Source organism: Euprymna scolopes, chromosome 37, assembly GCF_053919585.1.
Source record: "Euprymna scolopes isolate OS-2025 chromosome 37, ASM5391958v1, whole genome shotgun sequence".
NCBI lineage: Eukaryota > Metazoa > Mollusca > Cephalopoda > Sepiida > Sepiolidae > Euprymna > Euprymna scolopes.
The window spans coordinates 8477706-8490442 of NC_136518.1; the positions used below are offsets into that span (position 1 = coordinate 8477706).

At 37.4% G+C, this 12737-nt stretch overlaps 1 protein-coding gene and 1 long non-coding RNA gene across 4 annotated transcripts in view; one reads left to right on the plus strand and one right to left on the minus strand.

Annotated features, from left to right (window-relative positions):
• LOC145261072 (uncharacterized) overlaps positions 1–12737 on the plus strand; it is a 111563-nt gene that overhangs the window by 22427 nt on the left and 76399 nt on the right. The window lies entirely within an intron of this gene.
• The window catches only part of LOC145261071 (uncharacterized), a 38470-nt gene that overhangs the window by 5486 nt on the left and 20247 nt on the right, over positions 1–12737 (minus strand). For all 3 annotated transcript variants that reach the window (XM_080119242.1, XM_080119241.1, XM_080119240.1), the window contains exons 2-3: positions 6746–6839; positions 1077–2466 (exon numbers count right to left, since the gene is read on the minus strand). In XM_080119242.1, coding sequence (XP_079975368.1) covers positions 1077–2466; positions 6746–6824 — 1469 coding nt within the window. In that variant the 5' untranslated portion in view covers positions 6825–6839. The remainder of the gene's footprint in view (positions 1–1076; positions 2467–6745; positions 6840–12737) is intronic.

Below are 12737 nucleotides of genomic sequence, written 5' to 3' on the forward strand. Positions count from 1 at the left end.
AATTGTAAGGTTAAATACAGAATAGGTACAAAACACCCTCCCCTCCCCATGTTAAGAATGGCTTTTTAAATAATAACGTTATTATTTCAGCCCGGATCAATAAGTGCATTAGGACCAAACTACTTTTATGTACTTCGTTGTAGTCATTTATACAGTATAATCGCGTGGACACACCGGTTCTCGTCAGATCACCGAAGTTAAGCAACGTTGAGCCTGGTTAATACCAGATGCATGACTATTTGGGAATTCTAAGCGCTGTATATGCTCTCCGCTTATCTCGGCATTTGTTTCCAGTCGTCCTGAACATACACTTCACTTGCCACTGGTATTTAACAGTGTCGACTTAGGAGAGGTGTGGTTCGCACCTCCTGCCACACAAATTTCACGCGAAGGCACCCCTTCGTGGGCATCCATAGTCTGTCAAAGACTGAAGGAGCCTGAATAGTAAGGTTATTTAATGCAATATAGACGTATTAATTTATTTTATGCAACGTAGACGTATTAATTTATTTTATGCAACGTAGACGTATTAATTTATTTTATGTAACGTTTGTGCAATCAAATTTATTAAAGTACTTTCACAACAGTTCTAGATATTGAAATTCTTTTATGCAATGGAGACGTATCAATGCTTTTTTATGACAAGGTAAACGTATTAAATGCTTTTTATGCAGTATAAACATACTAAATAGCTTTTGTGTAATATACACGTATTAAATATCTATTCATGCTATGTAAACGTATCAATGCTTTTTATGACAAGATAAACATATCACGTGCTTTTTATGCAATGTAGACGTATTAAATACTTTTTAAACGTAGACATATTAAATACTTTTGTGCAACGTAAACGTATTTAATACTTTTTGTGCCATATAGACGTATGAAATATCTATTCATGCAACGTAGACGTATGAAACGCCTATTCATGTAATGTAAGCGTGTGGAACATCTATTCATGCAATGTAGACGTATGAAATATCTATTGATGCAATGTGGGCGTGTGAAACGCCTATTCATGCAATGTAGACGTGTTAAATAATTTTATACATTATCATCATGTTAAATTAACTTACTTTAAACCAAATTTATTTCCGTGAATTTCCATTCGCCATCCATTTATTCGTAGATCTTTATTGTAATCGTTTCTGTTGTATTCCTTAGCTTCCTTAATGGCCGTTTCGTTGATAGCTGCTCGTTTTGTGTATGCGCTTTTGCCATCATTAACTTCCGGCGCTCTGGCGTTCACTTCCGGTGTTCGTGAACTTTTATTCCAAGCATTTCTCGCACGGTTATTTACTCTGTTTCCCTTATCGTCGCCAGTACTATGGAGAACTTGGTTTTCATCTTGAAGCCCGTTACCATTCTGCTGTCGACTCGGGGGATTTTGGGCCTCAGTTATTCGAGTTTCGTCTTGAGTGGGTGTCTGTTGATTTGATGATTCTAAAATTTTCGGCTTGCTACTGCTTATTTTTGTCGTTGTGTTAATGTCGACATTTTGCTTAAACCCCCTTGAATGTCCGTCCGCTGATGCTGTCCTCTGCCTATAGGGGTAACTTGCAAGTATTTTTGTTAAACTATTCCGTTGTCCGACGAGGTCGCTGTTGCTAGAATTCTGTGACTGGGCTGGCGACTTCGGGGACGATCTTGAAATTAAACATGTGTGGTGGTCACCGTTACGGTCTGTGAGGACAGGGCGAGTTACAACAATATTCGTGGGGGGTTCAATCTCAATCTGGCGATTGTTTTCAGCTGATGAGACCTTATGGAAACACTGTCCTCTTTCTGTCTTTTTTCTTGTCATAAAAGATGCTGAGAAGGGTCGAACCTTTAGGAAAGAATTTGGACCAAAGTTAGGGACTGTCGGGTGCTTGCAAGGCCATCGGTAGTTCAACGAAGATGTGTGCTTTGCCTTATCAGTGCCTGGGGCTATTTCAGTGGTGGATGCGTTAGCAGGGCGGATGGCTCGAGATGATGAGATCCTACGATTACATTGTTCTGTTTCAGACTTCTTCCTCATCGCAAAAGATGCTGAGAAGGGTCGAGCCTTGGGCAGTGATTTGGGATCAAAGTTACCCGCTGCCGAATAGCTGCGAGGCGATGGGGATTGAGAGCTGACCGGGGTTTGCTTTGGTGTGGTGCTACACTCTGAGTTTACTACGACGGTGTGTGCGTTGGTAGATTGGAAGTGGGAGTTCACTGGTTGTTCTTCGTTCGGAACTGCGGAAACCTGTTTAGTTTCAAGTTTGGGGTCTACATAGTCTTGTGGAGAAGCCTCTTCATAAGCTTGCAGTCCGAGAGGCGCACTTTTACATCGTCTCAGAAATCCAGCGGGAGATAACTCTTTCTCTTCTTCTATTACTGACTTCCGATTGATCCGGAAGCCAATTGGTGGAACTTCGTTGTCTTGTGGACGTTCCTTTTTCAGGTATCTGTGGTTGGTTGCATGATACAATAAATCGATTTCTGAAACAATAAAAATAATTATCCTTGAGTAAATCTTATACTGACGCTATATATATATATATATATATATATATATTCTTGGAAGTGTTTAACCTTTAAAACTATACAAAAAAAAATTATTTTTTATCATTCGTTAGAAAACCATTTAGTCAGTAAGTCATTCAATCACCTGCAATCACTGCATCAACTTGCTCACTATAGTACCAGTAATAATTTATTTTTTAAGAGATCATTAGTTGTTTACCATGAAATACTGTTTTGGGGATTTAATATATATATATATATATATATATATATATATATATATATATATATATATATATATATGTGTGTGTGTGTGTATTACTCATCTATATCTCTTTCCTTGTGGGATAAGGTTCTTAACAAGGCTAGGGTTGAGACTGATATACCTATTTACTATGCCTCCCCACGGGACAGAGTTAGACACCAGGGTCGTTTTTTTTTAGCTGAAAAAATTTATATAATTAAGCTTCCTAGGAGAGCATTAATTGTAGATAATCATAAGCTATGGACTAGGAAGAATAGATACAATAATTTTGATATTACTATGGGTACCCTAGTGTCAGCAATTACAGTTATTGGTTTGGTTGAACATCATATACTGAAGGATTTGCATAAAGTAAATCCTGAATCAATAGGTAGGCTATATCGGATGGTGGTGTCTTCTTTGTTTTTGTTAATTCCAACCTTAAGAGTTTGGATGAATGGTGAGAAAAAGCTGCAGATATTCTTCATGAAAATAAATCTTTTTTTTTTTTTTATTACATTTTCACTCCAAACAAAGCACAGCACCACTTTGATATAAGGGGTTACTATCAGGCAAATAATTTGCAGAGATACTATGTAGGAATTTGAGCAGCAAGATGTCTGTAAACATTACACTTGAACTTCTGCGGGTCAGTACAATTAGGGAAGCAGGAATCCAGAAGGGAATTTCATAGCTTAGCAGTTCTAGGGAAGAAACTATTAGAGTAGAAGGCTGAGTATGTGATTTCTATATGTATAATATAATAGGATATAATAACACTAAAATATAAAGTGCATGCCGTACACATTATGGGCATAGAACTATTGATATAATAATGTAATTGAAAATAACTGTAATTGTAAAAATAAGAATAAATGTCCATTAAACTGTTCAACTACAAATGTAGTATATAAATCTAGCATAAGTATTGCGAATGTCGGGTCTGCAAGCACTATGTTTAAGGATAGATATAGAAACCACTTTTGCTCTTACAAAATTGAAATAAATGCTGAATCTGATAAACCCGCTATTTCTGTAGCTAAATATGTTAGAGAATTAGTTAAATTAAATTAGTTAAAATAGAATTCACTGTGAATTAAAATGGTCAGTACTGTGTAAAGCTAATAAGTATATACCTAACTAGAGTTAAAATAACTTAGGTAATTTGCAATCCTTGCATATAGTAACATCAAAAGAGAATTTGCTTAATGAAAAGCAAGAGATTATACAAATTTGTATCCATAGAATGAGGTATATTCTAAACTATTTCAAATCCATACAAAATTTAGTGTGACAATTTAAGCTAAAGTTTTTATGTACATTATGAGATGTAGAGTTGGAAATATATCTTATTAATAATTTAGTATTTTAAAAAAAGTTTCACTGAAATTAATCTCATTAGGGTCAATAAAAACTTTATGCTGACCTTAAACTGAAATAACAATAACGCAAGGATAACTGAAAATTGGTATGGGGCGAATCTTAATAAAATTGTGTACATCATTCTCTTGAGTTAATTAGTGATATGAGGAAATTTCTGAATCAATTTTGAGTATATTATTTCCTGTTGACACTGAATATAATTGAACATTAATGGAAATAAATTTTAAATTAACTGGAATTCTGAGGTTTCTTGCATTTTGAAGGACAATGTTCGTTTGATTATTTGTTTGTACTTATTACTGCAGTTTTGTTTTATTACTTTTAGGTCTTTAAGATTTTCATGGTTGGGGATTGGGGATGTTTAAGGTACCTTGGATGTTGTTCACGCCCCTCAGATACCAACCTAGAAATTTCTGCAACTCAGCGCAGTACATACAGTGCCTAGCAGTCTCCAATGGTCACCTACTTGATACCGGCCAGGCTCATCATTGCTTAACTTTGGTGATGTGACAAGAACCGGTGTATCGACTTGATTGTGCCAAAATATTAATTTACCTGCAGTAAATTAATTCATCCTATTAAAATGACAAAACAAATTAGATAATTCCCTTTTCACTGGAGTTATTTCCTTTATACAAACTTGGGTCTTTGTACTGGAAAAATATCCAGTAAATAAAATGTTGTTTAATAAATCGTTATTTTTTATTTATTTTTTTTTTGCATTTCTATACACCAAACATGAATACAAATATCACTAAAACATCCGCTGGGTCATAAGCTTAATTTCAGTACCTAACTTGCCTGGGTGGGTTGCCTGTAGGCTGAGATAAACCGCGACACACACACAGTAAATCGAACTTACTAAGGGAGATAATAACTTCCGGTGAATACCGGAAAAATATCCAGTAAATAAAACGTTGTTTAGTAAATCGTCATTTTTTTTTTTGCATTTTATTGCATTTCCATACACCAAACATGGATATAAATATCACTAAAACATCCACTGGGTCATAAGCTCCATTTCGGTATCTAACTTGCCTGGATGGGTTGCCTTATGATATTTTGATAAATGTAACCCTGATATAAGAAGTATCTTATATCCGGGTTACACTGTAATTATTAAATCTAATCAATTTCTTTTTAAGAATCTGTTCAAAGTCAATTAGTGTCTCAATATTTAATCCGGGATTAACCCCTTTTCCACCCACGACAGAAACTAATCATCCCCGGACGCAGCAATGAAAACAAGCGATGGTCATTTGCGTATTAATTGATCAGCGAACCACCAATGACCAATGCATTGAATAGTTTGATTGAAAATAACGATCCTATTAGAAGGCCTCCTTATGATGCAGCTGACAACTCTGATTAAAAGCCTATCGACAAATGTTTGATGCTTTTAGAGATTTGGGGAGAAAATTAAGTCGGCCATATTTGAAAATGCATGCAAAGCTTTCATGGGCACTTTTATTGGTAGTACAGATATGAAACACTAATCCCCTTCAAAGTAATCTCCTCCGGCTGCAATGCACTTTTTGTACCGTTGCAACAAAATCTGGAAGGCCCCATGGAAGTCCTCATGTGTAAACGTGTCAATGACCCTCGCCATTTCATTCCGTTTCAATCAAGCAAGTAGATCTTGGGTTCACACTCGGTAATTTCGTAATTCTTGCTTCGTTTATTTTGTCTTTTAGTCCTCAGCTTTCACCAACGATGTTTCTGACAAAGGGGGAAGAATTGATGCTTTCTGGGTTGGAATCTATCTATGAAATTGTTTATAGCTGGATAGTTTTTGACGTAGAAGTAATACTTAATTTTGTAAACTCCTTATGTTATGTGGCTTCATGCATTGTCTGGAGCGAATTCCATTAAAAAAAAAGAATGAAAGTTAAATAAATAGTCATTTGTTGTCATTTTCTGATGTTTACTGATGGGGCATTAATTATTAAGGCCGAGGATAGAAGTTGAAAGGTGAAAAACATAGCAAAAGGATTGAGAATAAATAAATTTGGCTAGTTGTTGGGCCACCCGGTGTTGCTCGGGACCTTATGAAACAATGAGAAAAATGAAGTTGATTTTGAACATGCATGTTATTCCTAGGATAGAGGAATTTTTTTATGTCTATGTATCATTTGCTATTTCAAGCAAAAGAATATTTTACCTACCATAGGACGGGTATTACACAATATATGTATTAAATAATTTACCTTCCCTAAGACAGGAAATTTACAGCACATGTATGAAAAAAAAATTCCTTTCCTAGGACGGGTAATGTACAACGCGTATTTAAAATAATTTTACCTAATTACGTGATTGTAAGAAAAATTAAGTCATTTTTAGAAGATGGATCATGAGGATTTCCAAATTAATACATAAATACATTACATGCCTTTGGTAACATTTATTTGTTATATTTTTTCCCCCACCATTTTTGTTTTGTTTTGTTGGGTCTTGTTAGAAAAAAAAAAAATCTCAGAGTGCTCAATCGATTAAAGAAATTATATTTTATACTAGATTATAGAGTTGGAAGTTATGTTTACATTTTGATACTAGATCAACCCTAGCACAAGGTCATCGGATAAAGAGTGCTTATAATCAGCTTTAGTAAGTAGATAGATAAATAATCACCATGAGAATTCTGTTTTGCTCTCGTGAATTCGGGTACATCGACTTGTGGATACCAAGCGTAGACTCTTTCTTTCAACATGGTGCTTCCACAGAACTGTATAAATAGAATAAAAAGAAACCGATAATGGTACACAATGAAATCATACCCATTTGGGCTAGCAGTGTCAGAAATTTCGTGAAAACTGTTGAATAATTCCACTCGCCATCTTTCGAAGCTTATAACTCCTCGAAAAATGTCATTCAAGCCCTAATTTTTTTTTTCAATTAAAGGAGCAAGAACCAAGGTTTTATTAAAAAAAAAAACAAAAAAACCCCACAAAAACAAACAACGTGGGTTTTTTTTTTTTTTTAAGTTTTAAACTTCGGACTTTACAGGTAAATTTCTAAAAAACACTACTTTTTTGTTTTAAATTTGAATATATTATTTATTGATCTTTTATCTTTAATTTGTGATATATAAAACTTTGGTACATGAATTATTTACTTTTTAATAGACATTTGAAAATGGGGGGGAGGCGTGAATTTTAAAAAAAAAAACGTTTGTCTAAAATATTATATTCAGTTTATTGGAAAGAGCATAACATTTCACATTGACCTTGAAAATATCGTAAAAATAGAATCAATAGAAAAATTTTGATAGATTTTTAAAGTTTAAAAATTGAAAAACACTGAACTCGTAACATTCAATTAATTTCATTACTATTTTTTTAAAAATATTTCTATTACTTTTTATACAACTTTAATAGTTTATTTTGGAAGTATAATCCATAAAGAAAATAAACAACCCACCTTTAAAAGAGAAATTACGAGTTTTTTATATTTTATTTGCAGTTTCGTGTTAGGGGTGTCAAAAATTCCTAAAAAATTCTGATACACCTACATCTGGGCTGATGCATCTCCCACTAGCCCCTCCCTCTTGGATAGGCTCCAAAAAAGAGTTTCAATTTAATAGGTCCCACTTTGTCAACTAAGCTCCAACCGCCTGCAGAGAATAGAAACGACTGATGAGACGGGTCGGAAAAAAGTGGAACACCGGTTGTTATGCGGTGTTATCGGTATTTGGTGATGGGCAGACTTTGTCGTCAATCATTTTATTGATGCAACACATAGGATGAGCATCCAGTTTTGTAAATCTATTTATGGCATCACTGTAGTCGACGACCATTTTTTTTTTGTGATTTTCATTAGAGATCAACAGGACTTGAGCTCGCCAAGGAAACAAAGAGGGCTCTATCATGCCTTCTCCCAACATTCCAGCAGTCGCCTCTGTTATGAATTTATTGTCAGCCATGGTGTGATGGCGTGATTTGGTGGCAATAGGAATTGTACGTGGGGAAAGATGAGAAAATTGGGACGGTGGAACGTTTACAGTTTATTTTAAGGAAAAGGGTTATTCTTAATAGTTCCAATAAATTAGTTATATTTATTTGCTTCCCCACCAAAGCAAATTAGGCACAAGGCCGTTTTAATGTGGGATAAAAACCAGCTCCCCTAAAAGTAGGCAAAAAGGGGGCACTCTGGTTACCAAAAATAATAATTGTCCCAGTATAGAGGGTTTCCTCTCCATTGACTGGTACAAATTATCTTAAGTGCAGTATCTGCAGAACAGATACTACACTTTGGATATTTATTTGCTTCCCCACTGAGCAAATTAGGCAGGAGGCCGTTTTTTAATGTGGAGATGGGGGGAGGGAAAGGGGGGGGGGGTCCAGCTCCCGAGAGGTGGGAAGTGGGAGCTGGATTAGAAACTGTTGGTATGAAGGGTTGCCCCTTCAGTGACCAAGGTCAGATATGTGGGGTTACCCCCACATATGGTCTTTGTTAGTCATAGCTGGTCTTTGCTAGTCATAGCTTTGCAGTATCTGCCGGAACAGATGGTATTTATTTGCTCCCCCACCGAGCAAATTAGGCACAAGGCCGATTTTTAAAGTGAGGAGTGAAGGGGAAATGGGGACCAACTCCCCGGGGAGTAGGGGAGCTGGATAGTGACAATTGGTATGGAGGGTTGCCCCTACATTGACCAAGGTCTTATATGTGGAGTTGCCCCCACATATGGTCTTTGCTTGCAGTATCTGCCGGAACAGATGGTATTTATTTGCTCCCCCACTGAGCAAATTAGGCACAAGGCCGTTTTTAATGTGAGGTAAAAACCAGCTCCCCTAAAAGTAGGCAAAAAGGGGGCACTCTGGTTACCAAAAATAATAATTGTCCCAGTATAGAGGGTTTCCCCTCCATTGACTGGTACAAATTATCTTAAGTGCAGTATCTGCAGAATAGATACTACACTTTGATCCCAGCTCGAAGGCCAAAAACAACAGAAAAAAGGCAAGCCTTAGTTCATCCTTAGGATGGTCGAATATCAGAGTTTACACTTTTATACCTTTTTAGGATGTTTTTCTTGATAATTATGTCAATAAAGAGATCCTTAATCACTTCTGCTGTCATGCGAGGATGGGTTTTATTTTTTAGTGTATGTTTTTAATTGTTTCGCCAATAATTTTGGCGTGTTGGTTAAGGTCTGCCAGAGCTATAAATTTTTTGTTTAGGTATGTAGAGAATGGGGACGACCGATGAAAAAGTGGGACACCGGTCATCATGCGGTGTTATAAATTCAGCGCTAGTCTCAGACTTGGTAGACTTTTAAGTTCACTTTAAATGGCGCTACGAACAGTATTCATTTCTTCAGGATTTATTTTTATTGAAATTAGAACGATACAATGGCGAACATTACGTTCAGCAGTTGATAAATTTACAGAAAGAAAACTATGAGCTTCGTGCCGACAAGGAAAATGCTTCAAACCAACTCTACACTAAAAAAACGGACAGACCTGCGATTGAGGATGGTTACACCGACAGGGACTAGGCATTATTCATTGACACATGAACACAAATATGCGGTTCAACCAACCCCGTGGAACTAAGCAACAAATTAGGAACAGCTTGCTCGAACGAGGTATACGTATTTTATATATATATATATATATATATATATGATTAGTTTTTTCTTTTGGAAAAAGAAATCCAGCAGAGTGCTCAATTAAAAGGAAAATCCGAAATATAAGAGCGTATTTATATTTTATATTTTGTGTACAGAAAGTTGTTCGATGAGACTAGACAGTACCAATGACTTGTTTCATCAAATAACTTTCTGTACACAAAATACAGAGATCCTCGATATGACCTTGAACTATATCCAGTGGTGAGGCCCTAGCTTGTGGGCTTTGGGGAGTGCAGAGCCACTCTTTAATTTCCATTGCTCCCAGGTCCACTCTGATCCGGAGTGGCAGTACCTGTTAGGGTCCCAATTATGGGTTAAATAGAAACCGACGTGAAAACAACAAATATATTCTATTAAAATTTTTCTTCAAAATCTTTGGATTCGGCATTAAATAACCTGAAAAGGGTTGATATGCCGTAAAACAAAAACAACCAATCTATGGCATATACGGCTCATTGCGGTGAAAGGTCTACATCAAGAGATGCAGAGACATAGATTCCACAATACGAGACTACAAGAAGGGAGGGTCCCACACGGCTTTTAGCAAAGCTTCGATTGCAAGCGAGATTTTGTAATTTTTACTGTGCAGTGTTCTAACAAGAGCTGCCAACCAAATCGCTAGACTTTGGAATTCCCTTCCGGGTTCCTGCTTCCCCAACTGTACTGACATGCAGAAGTTCGAGTGTAACGTGAACCGAAATCTTGCTGCCCAACTCCCCACGTAGTACCCCTGTATATTATGTCATTGATAGTAGCCCCCTACATCAAAGTGGCACTGTGCCTTGTTTGGGGTGGAAATGTAAAAATAAAAAAATAAAAAAAACTATTTGGAGGACAGCGTGACTGGCCAACTCGTGGCTGGACTTGCAAATACAGAATACCAGTGTAACTTGTTGGCCGAAGCTAATGTTTTGACAACAGTGGAACAGAAATTCCGTAGATTCCAACTTGCAAAGCAGCCTAAATGAGCATTTGATGTTTGGCTCAAATAGGTCCGAGAGAGGGAGGAACCTAGAACCCCTCAAAATAAATCGTACGAAGGGTGTGGGAGGACGTCATACCTCAACAGGCTAAAAGGATAAATGAACTGTCCGGCGAGGGAACTCCGATGCCATAATTACGGGATTGCTGAACACTTACGAAAAGTGTGTCAAAAACCAGAGAGGTTGACAACAGAGTCAACGAGTAATACAACACGACACCCTTAGCTGCCGTTTGGTGAAAGTAGCAGTATACCATATCTTGCATGGAGCTGAAGTACTAGAGGCACTGCACTCCGCCCATCAAGGGTGAATGGGATGTTAGTTAACACTAGACAAAGATTATTTTGAACCGGTCTAGATGCTAGTATCTGACAAACAAGGGCACAATGTCAAAAATGAAACAGAGAGAACGACTAATGTCACCCTCAAACCTAGAATTTCTATTCCAAAAGACTGTCACTGGATATTCATGGCAAGAGTTACATGATATATGCAGACCGGTACACATGCTGGATTGAAGTTGTCCCGCTACTATGAGGGAAGGCTGCTGCAGTATGAGGGCTTGGTTTTGCATGTATGGTGTACTGTAGGAGATATCATCTGATGGAGGGTCACCATTCAACTCATTGGAGTATAAGTCGTTCCTAGGAGACTGGGGCGTAAAGAGACGCATATCATCCACACATTATCCCCAAAGTAATGGGCAAGCTGAACTGGCTGTTAAAACAGCCAAAAAAATACTCATGGACAGCATTGATGGCTATGACCACCTACATTACGATCAGGCAGTACAGGCGATGGTGACGTATAGGAACACGCCCCACCAGGACCTCTGATTATCACCAGCCGAAATGTTATATGGTCATACGATAAGAGATCATCTCCCTATACTTTGCGAGAAGCACTAGATTTCGTGATCGGTAGACAGAAACAAACAACAGCTTCAGATTGGCGAATCCGTTCCGGTGCAGAATTGTTTTTCTTAATTTTTTCCAAAAAAGTTATAAAGTCAAGAATTACATTTTGGGATGTTTATACGTACATGTAAACACAGATAAATTAATCTGAAGTATAGATTCATCTTCTATTATGTAAATCTCACCTGTCTGTTTAAATGTATGTATGTATGTATGTATGTATGTATGTATGTCTCACAAAAACTTTCGACAGAGGCGACGGATCCTGACAAGATCGATATAATTTGGAAGCTCGCCGTCTCGGACAACAAATATCGAAAAATTGGCCCAAAACATTAATTCCTTCACCCTAAACTGGGCAGTTTTGTTAAAGGAGAGGTCGATTTCTTGCGAGCCATTTCCGCAAGTCATCGTATCGGTTGGATTGACTTCACTTAATTTCAACTTCCGGTTGCATCATGGAGCATTGGTAAGACATCAGATTTTTTCACTTTGTTTTCCGCTTCACGTGAAAGGTTCGAGCCTGCCTGCCTACTACCACTTTTTTTAACACTTCTCTTCACCCGGACTTCCTACAGCTAGTTTAACCCCCCCCCCCACACACACACATACCTCTCCACACTCGGGCAACGCCGGGTACCCCCGCTAGTTCAAAATAATAAAAAAAGAAACTTGATATTTTTTTAATTAGCTTTCTTTTTAAGCAACTACGGGCAACGCCGTGACGCGGGGCCTGCTAGTTTACCTGATCTTTGGTTGTTCTGTTTCCTCGTGAGTGACGTTGTTTAAGTCGGTGTCGTTAAGTGCCCGAGAGTGACGTTTCAAAATCGAATCCCCAGGTATCTAATCCTGTGGGTGAGCGGGGAGTGGGCGAATGCGTCGCGCTGTTTCATCTCGCTTTTTATTTATTTATTTATTTATTTTTTAATTTCTGTAATCGTTTTTTTTTATTTTTTTAAAATGTGGGCGGATCAAATCGTGGCACAAAAACAATCGGTCAATCAAAGTCGAGAATAAAAGAAACGAATGACGGCATGCACGCACGTGACACTGTGTGTGTGTGTGTGTGTGTGTGTGTGTGTGTGTGTGTGTGT